Below are 23,707 nucleotides of genomic sequence, written 5' to 3'. Positions count from 1 at the left end.
TTTGCTTGAAAGGTATGAATTTCGAGTACTCGGGTCCGAGTCGAGTCTCACCCCTCGAGTAGTCGAGTCCAAAAAATGGACTCTTTGAAGCCCTATCAGCAGGTAGGTCTTCCTTCTTGCGTACTCCGTCACGGATATCAGCAGGTAGGTCTTCCTTCTTGTGTACTCCATCACGGACATCAGCAGGTAGGTCTTCCTTTCTGTGTCCTCCATCACGGACATCAGCAGGTAGGTCTTCCTTCTTGTGTACTCCATCACGGACATCAGCAGGTAGGTCTTCCTTTCTGTGTCCTCCATCACGGACATCAGCAGGTAGGTCTTCCTTCTTGTATACTGTGTCCAGTTGTAAGATTTGTCTGATGATATAATTGTGATTGAAGTTTAGTATAGTTTTTCATGTGTAATTAATATGTGTCAAATTCCACCTAACTATCTTGTTTATTAATGAATTTTTTTTATGTGTTTGATAATGATGATAATTTTTTGTTTGTTTCAGTTTTGAAGAGATTTACAAGTTCCACAAGCAGATATTGCGTGTGAAAGACCGAGATGAATTTCCGATGATCCTTGTAGCAAACAAGTCCGACTTAGAGCATCAGAGGGATGTAAGTCTCACAGGATAACATCATGCTGGAAGCCATGTTTTGTTAGTCAGGTGTTACAGTCTAGTGTAACAGTCTGGTGGTTTCTGTACCCTGCCTTATGATGCAAATCAACTGTAAAGGCGATGAGGAGTTTTCATTTTATGTTCCTAACTAAATGGTGCAAGGTTGAGGACGTTCATTCACATGGGAGATCCTCGAAGGGCTTCAGGGTCACATCCCCAGCAACCTATGCTAAGGAAGCGTTGTATGAGGTTCACAGGTTCACAGACCAGATAACCTGGTGGATGAGTGCCCATATCGTTGAACATTGCTCTAGCATCCGTCTCTTGTTGAGACTTGACTATTTCTGACTGCCATCATATTTCAGACACATTGCAGTGTTCAACAACTCACAAGAATGTTGCATTGTACAGCTATGATGACAAGTATATATAACCCATATGGGAAGGAGAACACAGGGTAATATTTTCCCTAGGGAGGTTACACCTTTTGGTGAATGATAATTGGCTGTTTCAGAAAATAAAACAGCCAATCAATGTGTAGGGATATGGGGGTTCCCCACGTCGCATTTTTCCTTACAGACAATGCTGTTTTTATTTTAGCATATTTTAGATTGAAAACTGATATGGTTAATAAAAACAATAACCAACTCATGACGGGGAATGACAGATTATTTTTCCCTCGTTATATTAATTATGTAATTCTCTTGCCAAAGCTGGAGAATTACGTAATAAATATAACTAGGGAAAGATAATCTGTCATTCCCCGTTACTTGTAAGTTATTGTCTAAATATGTGATCAGTTGAGGTCAGATGTGGAAACAGTTGTTTTACAACCTCTTTTGTGTTCATTAACATATAGGTATTCAAATAAATAAATATACCAAGTATAAAGGTTCAAGCCTCCCGGTGTTCACTAGACACCCTCTGTTAGTGCAACTCAGCATTGTTCTGACAGCAGTGAACTCACTGGTAGTAATGTAATGCTGTACCAAAAGTGCATGCCTGCGGCAGGCTGATGGGAGAGAAAATGTTGCTGTCTAAAGGAATCTTAACATGGGACAGAATTCCTCTTTTGTACACACATCTTGGTTGAAAGTATCTCTTTACAAAAGCAGTTTTAATTGAAAAGGTATCCTGTAAATACAAACATGTATTTCAAACAAACTTCAGGATTTGAAAGAAAATTCATCATGTTAAATGATACAGCAGTCTTCAATATTACGGCTTCAAGGGACTTGAGTGTTTGAATTTGAGGACACAGGCTTTTCCAACTTTTAACAATATGGTAACACAAAAACACAAGGACCTTTCTTAAGTGCTAAATTTGACCACTGTACTGGTACTATCACAATAAGCTGACATGGAGTTTCCCCCACTCACAAGACTGAATGATTATCTCCCTTTCAGGTATCCCAGGATAAAGGTATAGAGCTGGCCCGCAGTTTGAAAATAAGTTATATTGAAGCAAGTGCCAAAAATAGAACAAATGTGGACCAGGCATTTTACGAATTGGTTAGAATTATCAGGTGAGTTGTTAATGCAGATGTGAAAAGTGATGTAGCAGTGAAGATCCAAGTTAGAATTGATCTTCAGTAACCCATGCTTGTCATAAGAGGCGACTAATTTGGGTGGTCAGGCTTGCCGACTTGGTTGACACATGTCATCGTATCCCATTTGTGTAGATTGATGCTCATTCTATTGATCACTGGATTGTCTGGTCTAGATTTGATTATTTACAGACCACCTCCATGTAGCTGGAATATTGCTGAGTGTGGGATAAAACTAAAGTAACTAACTCACTCACTCATTATTACTGCCTTGGTTTAAATATGGCACAAATCATGAATATTGGGTTAACAGTACAATAACAAATGAGCAGTTGATGCAGTATTATTATATCAAGTGAAACTAAACAAATTATCTTGCCTCACACATAAATGTCGTTTTCTGATTGGCTGAGCACTCTTCTATTATTTTCAATGTACCTGCTTACAAGCAAGTAACATTTTCTATGTACCCCACTGGGAATGCCGAACTCATTTGGTACTTCGTGTAGTTGTAATTCTTTATCTCGAATATCATTAAATCATGTATGATGTACGGAAATTACCGATGTTTTGCGAATACAAATCGATGGAAGGGACATAACTCTAAATTTGTTTTTCTTGTCGTCTTGTCTTCTGGTACTCCATACTATGATCCGATACCCGTGCTTCAAAAAGTTCAAAATTACCATTGAGGTGTTCAGTAAGATAAATAAGTTGTTCGCTGGTCTCTTGGGGCCCATGGGTTGATGTACCATCGATGTTTCTTTATGTTACATAAACAAACATCGAGGGTACATCAGCCCATGTTCCCCTCGAGACCAGTAAACAACTTATAATAATCTTTACATGTGACCATGTTGACAGTGTTAATTTATCATGACAGTGGCCAGTGACGACATTACTGTACAATAATACTTATATGAGTGCTGGATATTGTCCTGCCTGTCTTGGATATAGTCCATCTGCCATATCTCATTTTGGTAAATAACACCCAAGTTCTAGTAAAAACACTCCTTTTTAATAAATACATGAATATTCTAGTCTAGTGATTACGAATAATTGATAGAATTCATGAAAGTTTACGGTTTGATTCACCGAATAAGGTGAGTGGATTGTACCAGCCCTTGTGGTGCTATAAGTACAGCACATGATTAGGTTTAGGAAACATGTTATGTTCTAGGTTAATTAGGATAGTGTAATTTTCATCCATTGTTGATTACTCAGTGAATAATGTAGTTCAACAGCTGAATGGTCTTGAATGTGTGTTAGAGAAGCGCTGTTGAACTACAGACTTCACCTCTCATATCACTTTAGTGCCACAGTCTGGTAGGTGCTGGTACCTTTTTTGAGCAAGTTCAGTTTTCACTCATACTAGTGCTTCTAAATCCAATTAGACCGCCGTCATATAGCTGGAAAATTGCTGAGTGCGGTGTAAAACTAAACTCACTCACTAAAACCAATTAGAGATATTGGATGTGTGTTTTGACAAGGGCTGTTCCAATTCACTTGCTTATTTGGTGAATCACACCGTATACCATCATCAATTCAGTTCATTATACATGATCACTGGAATGGAATATTCATGAATTTTATTTAAAAAGGTGCATTTTTACTTCCATATGTTGTTATTTATCAAAGCGAGATTGTAAAATGAAATGTATCTAAGCTTGACAGGATTGTAATCAGCACTGTTATATATCTATTTTGACAATAATGGTTACTGGTCACTGTCATCATGGTGAAAACATGTCAAAGATCGCATTTTGATATTGTATTCATTACCTAATATTCGCAATCGTTACGCATAATATTTATGATATGTATCATATAATGGTGCAAGGCTATCATCAGTAATCATCCAAGTTTATAGCGCCATTCCAGGATGAATATCCTGCTCAAAGCGCTCTTATTATTACCCTGGATAACCCAAGCTGCCCTTGAGGCGCTAGAAGGTTAATAGTCACATGACTCATCCCACCGGGTACCCATTTTTTCTGGTGGGTGAACAGAAAGCCTAAGTTGTATAGGTACAAACTTACAGTTAAAAGATGTAGCACTTAAACTTGATAACTACAGAAGCTGACTTGGTTTTGTATTCGTTGCCCAAACTTTGCAAATGTTACCCATATATAATATTCATGATATGAATCACATTTGCTCGAGGTACAGGGCTACCATTGCAGCCTAAGTTGTGTAGGTACAGACTTGCAGATAAATGATACAACACTTGAACTGGATTTGTAATGATGTCCAAAGACTTTGGCTCGTAGACTCAACCCTTCTTGCCACAGATAGTGATAACTAACCCTTCTTGCCACAGATAGTGATAACTAACCCTTCTTGCCGTGATAACTAATGATAACTAACCCTTCTTGCCACAGATAGTGATAACTAACCCTTCTTGCCACAGATAGTGATAACTAACCCTTCTTGCCACAGATAGTGATAACTAACCCTTCTTGCCACAGATAGTGATAACTAACCCTTCTTGCCACAGATAGTGATAACTAACCCTTCTTGACACAGATAGTGATAACTAACCCTTCTTGACACAGATAGTGATAACTAACCCTTCTTGACACAGATAGTGATAACTGCATCAGTGCTGCAGCCCGACTGCTTAGTTACGGGATAATCTCTAATTGTACTTACCTTGGCGCTTTATTTATAAATGTATGAGCCAACAATGGCTCAAATTCATAATTTATAACACGCTTTTATATATGCGCCGCGTAATTAATTTCAAAATAAGACTATTTTCTTTGAAAGTGTTGTCAAACAATCGGAAATCAAAATCAAAATATTGAAACTTCTGGAAGTCAAAATGAGGCTTTCTAAGCTCTGCACATTGCTGTAAGGAGCTTATTTCGATTTAAGGAACTTGACTTAATGTACAGAGTTTATCGCATCTTTTTTGGCGGTCAAAGAGAAGGATTACAGAATTTTTCACTTTTAGTTTTTTCCCAAAGTACAAAGTGAGAGATTTTAGAGACTTTGAAATTATTTTTTTTCAGGAAATTTCAGGCTGAGGAACGACCTCCAGTGAAACCCCCAGGCAAGAAGAAGAGGCGATGTTCAATACTGTGATAGATGTCTTGTCATGAGCAGCTAAACAATAATATAACACTGATGGACATCATGGATGCATTTGATTCCCTGTTGTCATGGTAACAGTCGCCACGGTAACTCTGAATGTTTGTGGTGCTTGAGCCAGGGTCGAGAGCAGCAGACATCCACTGACCGAGACCACGCTTCCACTCGACCTCCGTTGACCAACCGTGGGACTGACCCCAAATTTGTGCTTGTATTTTTTCATTTCCCCCAAATCAGGTTTCTATATTCGAGGCATATTTTTTACTTTCTTAAGTTGGTATGCAAGGGAAAAAGTAATTTGTCATTCCATTACTTCTATATTAATGATACTAAGGTTAATATGTAAAAATGGTGTATTTTGTTACTGAATGATTCTGAGATACTATAATACATGTGGAGAATGAAAGAACAGCTGAGTATGGGACATTTGCAAACTGACAAATGCATAATTTTGGTGTTCATTTCCATGACTTGTTTTATCTGGTCTTCTATTCTGACTTCTGTGTAGAAATGATGTTTTGTACGAGTGTGCTGAAAGACCGTGCATCCTCACTAGGTGTGTCTGTGACGCATCCAGTGTTTATTTGAAGTGAGTTGAGTACATAGTGTTTAGTTACCAGCTGCTTCTAAAGCATGTGAATGCATCTGCATGATACTATAATATACTGCAATGTAATTGTATGAGCTGAGTGGAGCTGTGTTTCTGTGGCTTATGATGATTTATTATTTTACCTAACAGAGGGTATCTGGGGTTAAAGGATGGGTGGGTGTAAATATTTGTCTACATGTTTCACTCAGGAACTGGTCCTTTATTAATGGGGCAAGGGAGTTTTTTCATCAACGAATTGACCGAAAAATTAACCCACTAGAACATTCTTTTTTTCAAGGCTCTTCTGTAAAAATGATGGTCTCATCCCAAATGACACATGGTTGGTAATGATGAGAGAAGATGGGACACTTATGGTTAACAGGACTGTTTCAAGACACGTTTTTGCCTTAAAGCATGGTTAATATAAATCAGACCATTTTAATCTTGTTAACTGTCCATGATTTCAAGACCCTCCTCAAGTAGGTAAATGACCAGTTCTTTATAACAGGGAATGTTTGTGCACGTATCCATTATGAGTTCATTGAAAATATTCATATGGTATTCAAAATATCAGTCATATACAAGGCAACCTGTACCTTGTTGGTGATTATACATCAGTGGTTTTGTTGCTTTACTTACAGGAAGTGCCAATTCTGCAGCTTAGACATTTCCTTTTGTTCATTTTAGAAAATCTGTACTGATATAATTGATTTTTAGATTCAGTTTTAGGGGATGACAGGTCTGTACAGTTTTGTACAGTGGTAATCAAAATATGAAAATGAATGAGGCATTAAGCAAGATCTATGCAGGGATATGATATCATTTCCTCAATAAAATATGATATTTCCAGAAAAGGAACCCTATTAGAATAATTCATGATCTGATAAGGGTATTTTTGCCAAATAAAATGCATTATCATGTGAATCACCCTCACATTCGTTCCTTATACTTGTTTAAGCTATGATAGACAGTACAAGCATGGGCACTTCCATATTGGCTTATGCTGTGCTCTTTGTCTGCAGTCTGTTATGTGTAGAACATACAGTTTGCTGCCTTTCACAATGGTTAAAAGGTTGTTGATGTTCATATGTGATTGTTCCTTGAAAAGGCCATGTAAGCCTAGAAACTAATTCTTCTTGGGCAATAGCTGTACTTCAAATTTTGGGAAACAATATTCCTATTATTATCATGATCAGATTTGAGGGAAAGTGACATGTAAAGGGAGCCATGAGTAAAAGTGGATAAGAGGATTTACTTTATGAGGTAGAACAGGGAAATATTTTTTAGAATAGATTCAAATAATGTGCCAGTTTGTCTAGGTATATACAGGTTTGGTAAGGACAGATAATAGACAATGTCTAGGTATATACAGGTTTGGTAAGGACAGATAATAGACAATGTCATTCGATGATGTCACTGTTAATAGGGAAGTGTCGGTTTATCTGTGGTGGTTTTAGTGGGTGAATGAGTCACACATTGCTTTGATGCATGTCCAGTATCCATAATAGGTTAGGAAGACTGATGACAAGTCCCATTGAGGTAATGCTTCCTGTAGACTTCTCTATGAACATGCTAGCCCTGTTGTGAACCCACCCCTTGACTTTAGTGTTAATGAGTTCTTTAAGCAGGGTTAGACATTAAGGTGAATACAAGAATGTATTGGCATTCAGTGTGAAGTAGATTGGGTGTATCTCCTCCTAAGATACTGTAATGAAATGCCCCGAGGACCTTGATCCCTTGGTCATTCCTCTAAACCTGTTGGTTACGAATGCTTGTTACCATCAGGGGTCACAGTGCTGAAAATAACAGTGGCTGTAGGTTCATGGGTTCAGATCTGAACATGGGTCATCTTACAGAAAACATTTATGATGGGTTGAACAACCATTTGTATGTATCCATAGTATGTCATAAGGGATTTGTCAGGGATATTTGATGAGCTTGTCTCAATGGGAGGCTGATGGCCTCAGTAGGATACTGATGGTTGACATCTTACTGATGTATATGGAGCTAGTTGTGAGATCTGTTTCTAGTCCTGGGTGCCATTGTACAATTCAACCTTAGCACCATGACTGTCATAAGGTTAAGATAGGGTACTTACGATCACTTTAGTGCTATGATCCCTTTCTACAACAGCTTGACTTCAGGCCAGTATACAGAGTTGCATCCCTTACTTGCACCAGGATCCAATGAATGGTTTCTCATCACCACACCCATGCTCTTAGGTTTCAGAGTGAAATCTTCTTGCTTCTTTAACAGAAATCTTGTGTTCGGAGTGTTTATTCACTGTCAGTAATGACAGGGTAGGTAGCAAGACGTCACCAGTCAGGAATATAGCTGGTGAATATGCTGGTGATTACAGCAGATGTGAACTATTACTCAATACATTTCCATAACACACTGGTCCTGTGATAGTATTCCGGTAGCGTGTATGTTAGTGTGTTACACTGTACAGAGGAGGTCAGCAAGTAGAAACATCACTAAGAAAATCAAAAGGCTGGACGATAATCAGTGCTACTTCAGAAATAGGCAAGCTCAACACATTTTCTTTGCCATCTCATAGGATTGTCATATTCTTTTAATTAATACCCTTTTTTGTGGTTAGTAATTAATGTAGTCAACATTGACAATGTGATTGATCACATACTAAATATTATAGTAATTTTGCAAAACATCACATTCTTTTATACAGTAATGAATGACACATTGATAAATTTTAAGATTTCGACAAGGGTTTCCTTAAAACTTGCTATCATTAGTTGCTTGTGCAGTGCCATCTGTACCAAAATGACAGAAGTGAGAGAGAGTAGCAGACCTTTAAAGGTAATCCTGTTTGCTCCAAATAGATTGTGTCCAACACTTAGCCTTGGTCCACAGTAAACAGCTACTGTATTCTGGGCAGTGATAAGTGTGAGCTGGCATATATTGGGATCTGTTAATAAAGCAGTACACATGAGGATCTGCCTGAGTGTTGAACAGGTTGTAACATGTAACTGTTACAAGGCCCAGCAAAACAATACTTGTGTTTCTCATTTCTGCTGGAACTGAAACCACCCAACCCTGAGCTTGAGCTTGTGAAATGGTTCAGTGACAATTTTTTCCTGAGGTTCTTTTTCAGTCAAATGTAAAAAAAGTGATTTCTTAAAAGTATTACAAATTAAACAAAATTGACATGCAGAATAAATGTTGTTATTGACAAGTCAAAGTCCTTCTCCAGATCTTTTGATTGCACAATTTTGAAGACTTTGGTTTTGGTTTGAGTGGTTTGAGGTGTCTCAGTCAGTGGATTGGGTGGATCAAGGAACACGTTGTTATTGTGTGCCATCATATCCACACAGTGGGGGGCGGTGGGGTAGTCTAGTGGTTAAAGCGTTCGCTCGTCACGTTGAAGATCCGGGTTCGATTCCCCACATCGGGCACAATGTGTGAAGCCCATTTCTGGTGTACCCCTGCCGTGATATTGCTGGAATATTGCTAAAAGCGGCATAAAATTAAACTCACTCGCTCACAGTGTGGATTGTTGCTCATAGTATCAATCACTGGATTGTCTGGTCCAGACTATCAACAACTCTGGCATACAGCTGAGATATTGCTGAACATTGTGATAAACAACAAACAAATGGTAATTTCTAAGTTACAGCTACGTTAAGAAATATTTTGTGTCAGGTGAAAGGACGAAGTGGAAATGAGAAGCAACACGTGTTTTGAATGGGCCTATTTTAAAGGATGAGAACCAATTGTTTTAGCTGTATGTAGCTATGTTGAGTAGTACATGTACTATGATCTGCATGCTCGGTTACATAAAGTGTATTTACATCTGAGATTAAGCTTAACCAAACAGACAGTTGACAAAGTATGTATTTGATAATTATTTCCATATTTAGTGAGAACAGATTTATGTTTATGTGTTTAGTGTTCTGCATGAAAATTCTCAATTCCAGAGAAAAAAAAGCCTGTTTTTTAAGCATTTAGGTTTAAAAGGGTATGTTATTCTTGATTGTAATCCTTTCAGATATTGCTGGTCTATGTGCATATGGAAAATAATTGGGATATGTACTTAAGGTTGCTAAAATATTGACTGTCCATCCCGATACAAAATAAGTTCAATATCCCCATGGGCTAAACTTGCCTCTAACATGATTCCTGGTTGGCCATGTGGTTTCACACTGCAGCATGCTGTGCAGAGTTGTGTCCCTTGTCACGTCAGGAACTGCTGATGTGAGATTTGCCCTGATTATGATCCTTGGTCTGTCAACATATGTAGTCTTACATGTCGGATTCAACAAAGTGGTAAATGTCGAGGAATTGTTCCAAGTGTTGTAACCAAACGCGGTCACCTCAATGATTTCTTAGATTATTTGTACACATATAGCCTGTTTATACACTTACCATGAACTGCTAGACTTGGTAGAAAAGCAGTTTATTTTCACCAAGTTGACTGATCTACTTTTTAAACTCATGTCAGTTCAAGATGCTGTACAAAGGCAAGGAACATAATGTGATGATCGGAATTGTTGTGATGCAAGGGAGATAACCCTGACTTTATTTGGACGGGGAAAGTGTCAGTGTTTGTGTCAGTGTGGAAAGTACCTGCTATGCCAAATATGCATGTAACTGTAAATTTGCTGGTGACACTTCATAGTGGGAACACTTGACTAGATATTGTGATAAAACACTTTTATATTACTGGACATGAGATTTATACATTGATATATTAACTAAACTGATATTTTGTATCTTTGATAATTATTGTCTGATTTTGAAATAACAGATTCATTGATAAATAGATTTTCATATATCTCTCGCACTACCGTGTAATAATACTAGTTGAATGTATGGCCTGTCATTAATTAGGAATTATGTTAGAAACATCCAGACTTTTGGGTATGCTAATGTTGTATCACAGGTTTTATACTGTCCAAAGGCAAGGAACCTAAGCATTCTGTTGTGTTGATTTATGTGTGATCAAACTACACTGAGAAGCGAATCTAAGGCATTATATTGTACTTGGTTTATCACCCCAACTTTTGACTTTTGGTTTTACCAGCTAGCTACTTTACAATTAGGAGAAATTGAAAGAAAAGAAATGAATACATCTCATTGAAGTTTGTTTTCCTCCAAAGCAGTTCTATACAGTAACAACATTCATAATTATCTGGTGCTTTGTGTCTTCTTCTACTGTGCTGAATATCGTGAAATCATTCGCCCTCATTGGTTCATTCTGAGCCTGAAATGGCTGTCTTGAGCAGAAATTCTGTTTCAAAAGACATTTATACAGGAAAGGAAGGGAGGTGAGGTACCTGAGTGATTAAAGCTTTCACTCATCACACTTTAGACCTTGGTTCAAATCTCCACATCCACGATGATATTGCTGGAATATTGCTTAAAGCTGAAATATTGCTAAAAGCAACGTAATACTCAAATTACTCACTCACACTTCTGAAAGGAAGATGTGGCAGTGAATTGGCCAGAATTTTTTTCAAAATTGAATTTAGATATTGAGCACTGGATAATTAAGAGTGGAGTAGCTAAATCATTTCCCATTTTTATCTGGCTTTTCATGATTCATTAAGATATAACTAATGTCTAGGTTTTGAGTGGCATTAGTTGTTGATGTTTAAGGATGCAATAGTATTAAAAAACCAGGAGCAAAACATTTGGTATTTACCTTAATGCGGGGAGAACTTGAAACATATGTATAGGCTTTTGAAATGCACAAATCAAAGAAATCCTTGTCACCAGTGGAAAGAACCAAAGACTGTTTGAATTAGAACTAGCTTCGTAAAGTGATTCAGTGAATGTAGTTAGCAAGCTGTTACTATTTAACTACACATCAGATCATACAACACATGTTTCCTTACAACTTATAATGTGAACCAACACTACCAGTATATAAGACCTTGGTCAGCTTTTAAACATTGGCTTTAAGTAGTTATTTTGTCAATAAAAGATGCATCTAGTCATGTTTCATAGAGGGTTTGGTCAAAACACTGATGAAGCTGAAAAAATCATTAGGGCTTGTAGAAACTCTTGTTTCTATTGGAGATCTATCTGACAATAGAAATTAGCAAAAATTCAGTTTCAAAATCTCTTTCAGGATTTGTCATATTTCAGTTTAATCAGTATCCATTCAGTATGTTTTGAAATGTTTCCACTTTTGTGGGCAATAGGATTAAGAATTGAACTCAATTTTTTCGGCTTCATTATTCTTTTGACGTGCTCCACCATAAATATTGTATATACAACTGAGTTTTTAATTTGCAACAACAATCATGTATCTCAGCTTTTCAGTGTGAACTAGTTTTGCTTATGACAGTATTTACTAATGATACTACACACCCAAAACTACTTATGTTTTAAGGTCATCAGCTGTTTTCTTTGCCAGTAGACATTGCTGCACATAGTATATAGTGTGGTTGTAATCTGTTGAGACTCCAGTATGCATGCAGTCATTTATTGTTTCATAATTCATTTATTTCCAAGATAATCAGTTATCACGTTCATAACTTTCACATATGCTGGTTAAAGGAAGAATAAAATATCTGTACTGTATGAATTGTATGACGTATTGACTTAAAGAATCATTTTTAGATCTATAATTATTTTCCAATTTACTATTTGTTAAATTTTTAACAGACCATATGCATATTTTAGCAATACACAAATTATATTGCCAATAAATTTTGTTAAAGATCATGTACGATATATTGGTATCTGGTAATTCTTTTGCTCTATTTCCATGTTTGATATGCACCTTGCAAATCATTTAGGGAATGTGGTTTTTTTCTACAATATTTTTCTATGGGATTCTATGTTCTACATTATTCAGTAAATTTTTCAAGACCAGTTTATATCTTGTTATAACAGACAAACTGATCCACTTTACCCTTACAGTAAAACAAGTACATGCTTTGATCAAAGAGCAAACAAAAAGATGTAAGATGCACCAATTTATGTTGCTTTCACATCTAAAGTTTGTAAGTTTAGAGATTGTTATTAAGCAAATTAGCTTTAAATACCACGCTAACATTATTTTTTCATATATTTTTCGCCTAGCCTCAGCCCATGAATATTGTAAAATGATAACGAAATGTTTCAGAAATATCTATATGATCTCTATAAAACAAAAAAGTGATAATGTAATAATGTCTTATCAGTATGAACGAAATTGCGGACATCATGATAGTATTGATTTGATGTATTAAATTTGTGGTTTTAATAGCATCCCATAGATAATCGTTGAAACAGGGCATAACTTGCTTTTCAGTTTTGAGTTTTGGGTGAAATGTCATAGTTTTGTACTCTTTAGATTTTGAATTTTGATTTTTATGAAAGCTTTATAAACAATGTTTATTTGGAGCATGTTGTTTATCAGTGCCCTAAATATTGTATGCTGGTGACATGTACAAGACTGGGCAGGCTACCCGTGTAATAACGAGTTTTGGAAGTCTTTCAGTAGTGTTCCAAGGCCTCACCAGTAAAAAATTCCTGTTATACAGATTGTTTTGTCTCCTGCAACATGGCCAAGACAAAGAGATGATTCAGTGGAGTATAGGTGAATGATAAGTCATTTAGAAGTATTTAGAAGGTATTATCCATAAATATTTTCATGTCTTGAATAAATGATGTATTTCAGGATTTCTAAATTATATTGATCATTAGCCTGTTCATTTTAAAATAATTTACAATAGTTGTATCAAAATTAGACATCACATTTTGTCTTTCACTTTTGACAGGATCATCTGTAAAACAGGAAAAAAGATTGGTGGTGGTGAATCATACTATTTGTCTTTATATAAGGTATTCCCACATTCTTTATCTTGGAGTTCGGAACACTATAGGAATCATAACCAAGGTTGGAGAGGATATTAAGGGGAGGTGTTGGAATAATTACACTCTTTTCTACCAACATCTGCGTTACAGTGATATTTTCTTCATATTGTAATTAAATGTGTAATTAAGCATTATTATTTTGAAAATTTATCTTGTTTATGACATGAATTTTGTAAATAAAAGCTACTGACAGTAAACATGCTCATTGCTTATTGTTGTGATTGACACAGGACATTTTGAAGAGGAACACTTTTTATGGATAGACAACTTCTTTAATGCAATAGATAGGACGTTTCGAGTGAGTGAGTTGGTTTTACAGCACTTTAGCGACAGTGTAGATGCTAACAGTTATCAAGCATCATTTGCTTGGTTGTCTATCCATAATAAGTTTTCCTCTTCATCATAACAGCTTCTAGATGCCACTTAAAGAACACATGACATATTGTCTCAAAAGAGCATCCTGGAAAATGAAGGAAAGTATATACAAATCTTCTGAATAAACACATATATTTCTGATCTTTTGCAGAATTTGGATCTAAAATGTGTTTGTCATTGATCAGGAATGGCTTAAATATTTTCAGCCACAGTATGACTTATTTGAAGCTGTATCATGGCATTGTTCATGTACATTACAGGAGCTGAACAAAGACTGAACCTCAGCAGCTCACAAGATCTGTTCTTTAATGGATCTAATCTGTGTGTCCATCTGAGAGAGTGTTATGGATTGTTGGAGTGTTTGTGTCTCCCTGGGGGTTGTGGTCAAGGTTCTTGCCTGGTTACTTTATTGTTTAACACCAGCAATATTTCAAACCAGTGATTTGGTAGATCCACACCTGATCCCCTTAAACGTGTCTTGCAACAAGCTTGGATGGCTACTTTTAACAAGAATCCTAGAAGTTTTCAGAATTTTGCATCTGTCTGTCCCTGGAGTAGGAAATAATACAGCAGACATTTTGAAATGTATGTCAGCAATATTTCAAACCAGTGATTTGGTAGATCCACGCCTGACCAACTAATCTGTTTAGTAGCATCTTATGACGAGCATGGATGGCTATATTCACCCAGAATCTTGCTGTGTAAGGTTGGACTATTCTGCATCCGTTTATCTATGGAGAAGGAAATAACACACCATACATCTCCAGATGTACATTTTGTTTTATTACTTTAAAGAAATAAGCAAACAGCTCACCAAAGACAGAAAGGATAAACTTAGATGTATCATCATTCTGACTGGACATAAACATTGGCAAAGTAGTAACAAAATATTTACAAATTACTGTATTACACTGCCATGAACTTAATAAGAAATCCCACTGGATTGATAAATATGACTTTCACTTGTGTACATGGAGTAAATAATCAACCAGACAGATGATGCAATGTAAACAACAAAGTCATTCATATTAATGGGATTGGATTCTAACAAAGAAATCCACATTTTTGCCTCTTTCTGACTGACAGACAGGTTGCTAGGGATTATTTCTAACCCAGAACCTGAACTCCGACAACACATGCCTGTACAACATCACATCACATTCTATACAAGGTAAGAGTTATTACAACTTCACCTGTAAATGTTAGTGCATTCACTAAACATGTTGAAATCAAGATTATATATTTGAATAACTATTTAATAGTTAAACAATTTCTAGTACATTTCAAAAAGTATAATTTCTCATTCTCAAAGAAAGAACCTGAAGGTTCCCTGATGTTGTGCAACATACAGAGAAGTGACTGCTATGTTTATGCAGCCATTGGTTTGAGAGATTTCTTCTGAGACAGGTTGATCTTGTCTCCCATGCTCAAAGCCATACCCTGAAAAGAACAGAACAACCACATTATTGAACTTGCTACCATAAAAAGTTGCATATCAAGAGATTTGTTCATATAGTCAACAATGGGGGCCTTCATATACGCCTCAGCTTAACATGGACTGCCAACTTGAGTGAGTTTAGTTTTACTCTGCTTTTAGCAATACTCCAGCAATATCGCGCTGGGGCACTCCAGAAATGGGCTTCACACATTGTACCCATATGGGGAATCGAACCTGGGTCTTTGCTGTGATGAGTGAATGCTTTATCCACTAGGCTACCCCGGCGCCTAATGACAAGTTCTGTATACCACTATGTAGAGTGTACTATTTCTTTCACCTAGAATTAGACAGTGAGTGAGTGAGTTTAATTTTAAGCCACACTCAGCATTGTTCCAGCTATATGGCGGCGGTCTGTAAATAATCGAGTCTGGACCAGACAATCCAGTGATCAACAGCATGAGCATCGATCTGCGCAATTGTGAACCGATGACATGTGTCAACCAAGTCAGCGAGCCTGACCAGCTGATCCCGTTAGCCGCCTCTTACAACAAACATGGGTTACTGAAGATCAATATTCTAACCCGGACATTCAAGGTAGAATTAGACAGGTTGGAAGAGGTGATGGTGATGGTGATGGTCTCCTTATGCATGGAGTAGATGTTTTCACAGTTTGCTGTAGCTTTATAACTTTTAGGTGGCACGAGGTCACTTTATAGACAGCAGCATAAGGTTCCATCTTTTGGTATGACATGTCCAAGGGATTCAATCACTCATTTGCTCTCCCAGTAGAGGCTGTATCTGCTGGACCATGGTAACTCGAACTACCCACCTGACTCTTGGCTCGGATTCGGATGTGACCTTGTACAGAGGCATCCTTGCCCAGGTGACCTGGCTTCTCGATGCTCAGGTTGGCCAGCACGTCCTCCCCGAAGATGGACCTGGCGTACAGGTTGGCTGCCATGAAACCACAGCCACCTGATATAGCCTGTATAGGGAAAGAAGGAAAAGTCACAATATTGACTACACTCTACAGAAACTATCCTTCGTACATGCTGGATCCAGGGTCCACGGTGTGAAGCAGACACCAGATACATGGTCCACAAACTGACACTAGTGTTAGGACTACTGTAAATCACACACTTATTGATATTCTTCCTTGATCTGCCTGACTTGTTGGTCTTATCATTAGGTTCTTCGATATATATTCATAAAGTTGTTTTCAAAATGAAGACTAATAATTATCATACTACTCAAAATAGATAATATTCCATATCTGCAAAAAATACATCCAATGCATGATCATAATGTTGCTAATGTGATGCCAGGAGATTTAAAGGAGTAAAGAATAAAAAGTTGAAGGTGAAACAAAAGTATTTGAAAGGTGTTTGAAATGGCTCCTTCAAAACACAAAACGTTATGAGATGAAATGACAGTGATCTCCAGGTTCCTGCAAATGCTCATTAGAGTACATAACTCAATTAGATATAACACAATCTACAATACAAGTGATGTTTGTGAGCTGTTGAAGATGTGACAGTTAACAATGTTAATCTAATGCAAATAGAACAAAACACAAGACTATTCTTTCGAATAACAAAATAATTCATGCACACAACACAGATAAGCATCCCTACAAAACAATCATGTTAATGCTCTACAATTTAACATTACAGTTAATCAGATATTTTGAGTGTCTATGAGAGAAATTTGATGAATAATCGGGAGAATCTTTATCCAGCTGGATTGAAAATAAGAGCACAAAGGTTATCATGATTACACTCATTGTCCAACTGCAAAGACTTTCACCTAACAGATGTCGACAATCGTCATACGTTTTCATATAATTGTTTTTAATCATGTATGAGTGAGTGAGTGAGTTTAGTTTTACGCTGCACTCAGCAATATTCCAAGTGTATGGCAGCAGTCTGTAAATAATCGAGTCTGGTGACAGCATGAACACTGATCTACACAATTGGGACACGTGACATAGATCTGTCAACCACGTCAGCAAGCCTGACCATCCGATCCCATTAGTTGCCTCTTACGACAAGCATAGGTTACTGAAGATCAATTCTAACCCGGATCTTCACAAGTTAAATCATGTTTGAACATGACAGGTTTATCCATACTGCAGACACCATGAGCATATCTTACACTTACATCAAGGGTTCAAAAAGGTCAGGGTAAGGTGTGCTGGTCCACCGATAGTGAGTGACATAAGCAGAGGTGTAAGCTATGGAAGTGACAGGTGGTTTCAGTGTAACAAACAAAAACAGGCAACGGCAACTCAACAAATCTACAAACTACTCTACAGAGAACAAAACTACACCTTCAAACGAAGAAATGAAATGAACTCATTTCCTGGTGTTCTTAAAGATTCTATGCATGAAGACTTCCATTGATGATATCTTCCTGATTGTTTCTCAGGTCAGCATTAGTCCTTGCCCACTCATTATGTGAATGACCAGTAAGTGAGTGAGTAAGTTGGGTTTTATGCCGCTCTTAGCAATATCATGGCGGGGGACACCAGAAATGGGCTTCATATATTGTGCCCATGTGGGGAATCGAGCCCGGACCTTTGGCAAAACGAGCGAACACTTTAACCACTTGGCTACTACACCACCCTGATGCACATGGAATAGTCTGTATATATTGAACATATAAGTGGAGTTGAGATCCAAGTCACTGGTGTGCCGAGTGCAAGTTAACAGCTACCCACTCAGCTACACCACTGTTACTATGGTAACAGACAATGTGCATAAAATAGACAAGAATATCCCAATATCTCCATTTATATGTACCACCATATAGCTGGAATATTGCTGAATGCGGCATTAAACAACACACCAACCGTTTATATGGCACACATTCTGCAGGGAGATATCCAGGTTTCCAAACTAACTACCCGTAGCTGGCAATTTGTAGAAAAATAATTATGGTGCCAAATTGGTCGGCGAACAACAAGTCACTTCTACAAAGTCATAACATTAGCTTTTACTCTATACCATAAATTGAGAAATTTGTAATTGCAATTCAGGATGGATTTTTTACCAACATTTACTGCAGAATACCAGAATCTGATGTCTAGACGAATGACTGATGGCTACTACTCGTGACTACAGGAGTTCACCATACCACCTTGCTGATGGGGGGAGACAACGGATGCAGCTGCATCACCACAGTGCAGCCACAGGAAACAGCCATGCACCATGCTGCCCGGGAACAAGAACCACGTGCTTAATAAAAGATTTTCACTTGCATTTGGCACCGGTACCTTCTCTGGGGTGAGACACTTCATGTTGGTAGTCTTCATGACATGTTGCAGGAACTCGTGGAGGTCTAGGATGTTGGTGTTGACTGCCACCTTGTTCTCCCACTCAAACTCGGCCCACATCTGCCGGAACTCGAGTCGGTGCAGCTGGCTGGGACGATGTAGTCCATGATGTCGATGTGGATGTCGTTGAGGACGACACAGTTGCGGTCACTTGCTGCGCCAGTCACATCGTACACTTAGGACAGAAAGTAGAAAAGTGGCAGACGGATAAAACCACTTGACACTTTCAGTGGAGAGACATTGGATGAAATCAAAGTTGATTCAGGAAAAATAACATTCAAATTTTCTACATATCAAGACATGTGAAATGTCAGATTACTGTGGAAACTTTGTTGCTAATACAGCACATTAGAAAAAAAACCACACACGAAAAAAAGAAGAAGAAAAGAACAGAGTTTTCATTATAATCTGACATTGTCACGTCTTGATACAGCACATTCTTGCCACCATATAACTGCAATATTGCTGAGTGTGGCGTTTAACAACAAACAAACAGCACATTAGAGAACCCTCGTCTCACTTCAATTTGTTGGATGAATCATTAACCATATGTATCAGCAAGGAAAAGCAAACACTAGTATAACATAAATACATGAACAAGAAAAAGCAGATCAAAATTAGGCTGCACAAAACAACACTTGTAACATATCTCACCAATGTTTCCAAATATGATTCCATTCTCTGTAGAGGCGACTTTGACATTGGCCTTGATGTTACAGAAGTCGTGAGGAGCCATGGTAAGAGGCTGCGGTTTCTCCACCAGTTTCAGATCACCTGCAATGTGGGGCAGTAATTACATACTGAGCACAGGTGCACTGAAGACATGGGATCTGAGGACCTGTATTGTGGAGTCTGTAATGTATGGGGGGTGGGGAGGTTTGGGTCTGTAATGTGGGGGATCAGGGCCTCAACACAATGTACACAAGTGATGCTCTCTGTCTCAAAGAAAAGTAAGCTTGAAATGGCAAAGGTGGAAACTATGCTTTGAAATAGTCCAGTGGACACTCTTGGCTCCGGCAGAAGATCCCCCTTGGAACATCATATTTAAGCACATACACAACAGATACATGACCCATGAACAAGATTTTGCCATCTGGATTCTGTTGATCTTACCGAGAGTAGCCAGCTCGAGAGTGAGATTCTGCAGGGTGTCCGACGTCTGGTTGACAATGAGGACATCCAGGACGATGTCATACTGGTTGACGTCTACGTACGCCTCTGCGTACACTGGGTCAGAGAAGCCAGTAAGCTGGGTCACCTGGAAGACACCAACTTTGTATAACACATCATATACCATTATTTTCTTACTTGACAACTAGTCACAAACACCAGCAGAAACTTGACATGATGAATGCTTCAGCTACAACATGTCCTAAACACACTGATCAGATAAAGTATGAAATATGCTACTTATAGCAAACAGTGCTTAGGTATTATCATGGTCAGTGTGCTTAATGATAGAGATATGCTCTCACTGATGCAGGTCATGAACCTATGGAAAAAAACAATCAGGAACCCACACCCATTGGTGCATAGTGAGTGAGTGAGTGAGTGAGTTTAGTTTTACGCCTCTTATAGCAATACTCCAGCAATATCACTGCAGGGGACACCAGAAATGGGCTTAACACATTGTACCTATGTGGAGAATCAAAACCGGTTCTTCGGCGCGACGAGCGAACGCTTAAACCACTAAGCTCTCCCACTGCCCCTATAAATGACTTTCGGCACAACTGTGTCACCTAGGCCTTTCCCAGTAGTCTAAGAGTAACCTCACCTTGTTGAGCTTTGATGCGCCGGCAGGGTCGGCATCCTTCTTGCTACTCATCCCAAGAGCCTGGGACAAGGTCAGCTCAAACATGTTCTGAATAATACAAAAACGGCAGTTGAAATGATCTTTCATGTTCACAAAGATACAGAACATTCTGGAATCAGAGACAATAATGGTGCAGGAAATCCCCAGAGTAGAGTAGATTAAATTGCCAACATCCGAAATGTTAACATCTGTAATGTTTTACTTACCTCCCCTGTGCCAAGGTCCGCCCTGTTGATGAGCTGGGTGAAAGAGATTGGGTCATCAGCCTGGACCTTCACCACTTTCTTCTGTGCAGCCTAAAACATGAACTCCACTAATGACTACAATAGAATGGCAACAATAGAATGGCAACAATAGAATGGCTGGATGTATAATGTGAAATGTGGTCAATGTCTCATTTGATAATTAGTTTGGTCTGAAAGAGTATTCCTGGGATCATCATTTTCTACTATCAAGATCTACCCGTGAAGATCCGGGGTAGAATAGGTCTTCAGCAACCCATTCTTGTCATAAAAGGCGACCATGCTTGTCGTAAGAGGCGTCTAACGGGATTGGGTGGTCAGGCTCGCTGACTTGGTTGACACATGTCATCGGTTCCCAATTGTGCAGAACCATGCTCATGCTGTTGATCACTGGATTGTCTGGTCCAGACTCGATTATTTACAGACAGCCGCCATATAGCTGGAATATTGCTGAGTGCGGCGTAAAACTAAACTCACTCACTACTATCAAGATCTGTGGCAAACTATTCTCACACTATTTGAAACCTGTATTGGTTCCTATGTAAATATGTGCCACATATTAAAGATATTTCAGTTCTGCTATGTTGGCAGTGGTTGTTCAGCTGTGTAAGTATGTTCAATGTATTCTGAATACTTGTATATTCCGTTATTCCAAGCTGGCACTGGTTATCAACCACATGTATTACCTCCTGCTGTTCCCTCTCCTCTTCAATCTTGGCTGACAGCATCAAAGACAGCGACCCACGACAATGGTTGTTGAAGATGTCGTTCATGAGCTCCGACTTCTCAGCCAGCACACGCAGGCACATCGCACTACGGTCAACGTCATCATCCGTGATGGGCTGTGACAGACAAACACATACAACATTGATTGACCATAAGATAACATTTCATGTCACTTCAATACAAAGAGCACATTTGTTATTTTGAAACTGATATTGTCATGAGCCACGACTGAAAACATCAACTCTCAGGTTACAAGACAAGATGATGTTCATTAACATGGAAAGACAAAGCTTGGGTCAGACTGATGTCCTTCACACAAGTGAAATATCACTTTTATTGTTTGTGAAAAATACAGCAGTTCATCATCAAATACATAATGAATACAGGAGACTGTTCATTGACTCAGGCTGAAGTTTATGTGAAATCTATGGACGTACAAAAGCAGCAGTGTATATTCCTTTCTAAAAAGTACTGACCTTGGTGGGAAGTCCAGATTTCCCCAGATGGATGATGGTTGCCATGATAAGCATGGACTCCGCCACAAAAGCCTACAGAGAGAGAAGTAGAATCAGGCTGCTGGAAGGTTTGTTATTGGGTACATTTTCATCTGCACATCTCTATCAAAATCTCATAGGTTTGTATACACTATGATCTTCCAATTCCATTGATTTTATACCACTCAAACAATATAAGGTACACCAACAAATGGAAGGCATCAATGACAGATTAACAATACTTGTGTCTGTTCTCTAACTTCTTCTGAGTAGTATTTTTTTCTTTTTCCAAAGCATAGAAATTACATTAGTCCTACTCTGTGTTTGAATCCTATCATTGCCTGGAAGAATGCAAGAATCAGAGATGTCTGCAAGATCATGGCATGAGAAGCCATGAGAAATAGTTCTACTTGAGTGGCCTCAATAAGTCCAGTCACTGGTTTCCTGGTCACCTGAATACACACTATGCACAAGGCTAATCTACAATTCCTTTCTGTTTAGTAAGTGTTCTCACATTTTGTCTCTTGACATCCTTGTTGATGTTGATGTATCGGAGGCACAGTTTGGTGAGAGTGGTGGCAAGGGCAGCGCCGGTGAAGAACTCTCCGTCCATCAGGAACTGCCGCATGGTGGGCCTAGGATCAAAGAAACAGGTTCATCAGACTGTATATCACCACAAACTGCTGTGGTCTTCAGTGACAAGTTGTGCTGGCAAAGTGGTAACATCAAAGTTATTAACTATTGTCATGTTCATACTTACAACTAATCATGCATGTCAAGATGTGGTCAAATTGCTAGTTATAAATTCATGGTCCCTAAATACATAAAATCTTAAATAACTAGTCATAAAGTACATGGTAATTTTGCAGCATTATTGATAAAGATGTATCACTGCCACAATCCATATTAAACACAGTATGTAGGAAATCAAACCGGTGTTTTCAGCATCACCAGTCAGTGCTTGAACAATTTGGCTACCCTCAATGCATCAATATCAATGTTGAGATTATTAAGATTGCAATTAGCATTTCAGTTTGTTGATAAATGCTGTCCCCTAAACTTCAGTTGCTGGAAGGTCAGTTTAGTTTCTCATGTTACCTCTCGTCCTTCTTGGAGCTGGATGTGGTGCTGAAAGCACTCTGTGTGGCGTACGTCCCGTCAGCTGTCACCAGTCTCTGTACTCCACCACCGGTCTGCATCTCTACAGAGAGGAAGGAGACCACGAGTTGAAACTGATGCTGTTGTAAGCAGTATTTACTTATATGACAGTGTGATGGATCACTGTGAGTGGTAAATCAACACTGATGTAGGCCTTAGCACATGTATAAAGGTTTCTACAATGACCAAGGTAAGTAAGTCTGCAAAGCACCTCTTAGGGCAGACATGTTAGATGACTAGGCCACCCACACCTCTCTATGCTCAATAATTTGCACTAGGTACATTCATAACATATCTGTTTCAATATGGAGGCTAGAAGTTTCCTCACCTTCCTCCTTAACTTCCCCTGCAGCCTTCTTGATCTCGTCATCTACGATTGGGATCTACAAAACAATCAGCAGTATTGTCAGCAGCACAAAACAAAATTGTCATCTCTAGTGGGTATTGGTTGAATTTAGAAA

General features: G+C 38.4%; 2 protein-coding genes across 2 annotated transcripts in view; one reads left to right on the top strand and one right to left on the bottom strand.

Moving 5' to 3' along the window:
• The window catches only part of LOC124263408 (ras-related protein R-Ras2-like), a 51,348-nt gene extending 37,481 nt beyond the window's left edge, over positions 1 to 13,867 (top strand). Inside the window, exons 4-7 of the mRNA XM_046698028.1 lie at positions 497 to 605; positions 2,015 to 2,133; positions 5,169 to 7,155; positions 7,199 to 13,867. Coding sequence (XP_046553984.1) covers positions 497 to 605; positions 2,015 to 2,133; positions 5,169 to 5,241 — 301 coding nt within the window. The 3' untranslated portion in view covers positions 5,242 to 7,155; positions 7,199 to 13,867. The remainder of the gene's footprint in view (positions 1 to 496; positions 606 to 2,014; positions 2,134 to 5,168; positions 7,156 to 7,198) is intronic.
• A 936-nt stretch (positions 13,868 to 14,803) lies between these two features.
• Positions 14,804 to 23,707, bottom strand: part of LOC124263321 (coatomer subunit beta-like) — a 36,948-nt gene continuing 28,044 nt past the window's right edge. Inside the window, 13 exon segments of the mRNA XM_046697902.1 lie at positions 14,804 to 15,481; positions 16,309 to 16,464; positions 18,754 to 18,887; positions 18,890 to 18,988; positions 19,468 to 19,587; positions 19,927 to 20,071; positions 20,588 to 20,674; positions 20,833 to 20,922; positions 21,555 to 21,710; positions 22,071 to 22,142; positions 22,603 to 22,723; positions 23,187 to 23,289; positions 23,575 to 23,629. Coding sequence (XP_046553858.1) covers positions 15,410 to 15,481; positions 16,309 to 16,464; positions 18,754 to 18,887; positions 18,890 to 18,988; positions 19,468 to 19,587; positions 19,927 to 20,071; positions 20,588 to 20,674; positions 20,833 to 20,922; positions 21,555 to 21,710; positions 22,071 to 22,142; positions 22,603 to 22,723; positions 23,187 to 23,289; positions 23,575 to 23,629 — 1,410 coding nt within the window. The 3' untranslated portion in view covers positions 14,804 to 15,409.

The sequence above is a fragment of the Haliotis rubra genome, unplaced genomic scaffold, assembly GCF_003918875.1.
Source record: "Haliotis rubra isolate DU_JTF1 unplaced genomic scaffold, ASM391887v1 Scf88, whole genome shotgun sequence".
NCBI lineage: Eukaryota > Metazoa > Mollusca > Gastropoda > Lepetellida > Haliotidae > Haliotis > Haliotis rubra.
The sequence above is the reverse complement of the archived record's forward strand: the minus strand, read 5'-3'. Positions and strand labels throughout refer to the sequence as shown.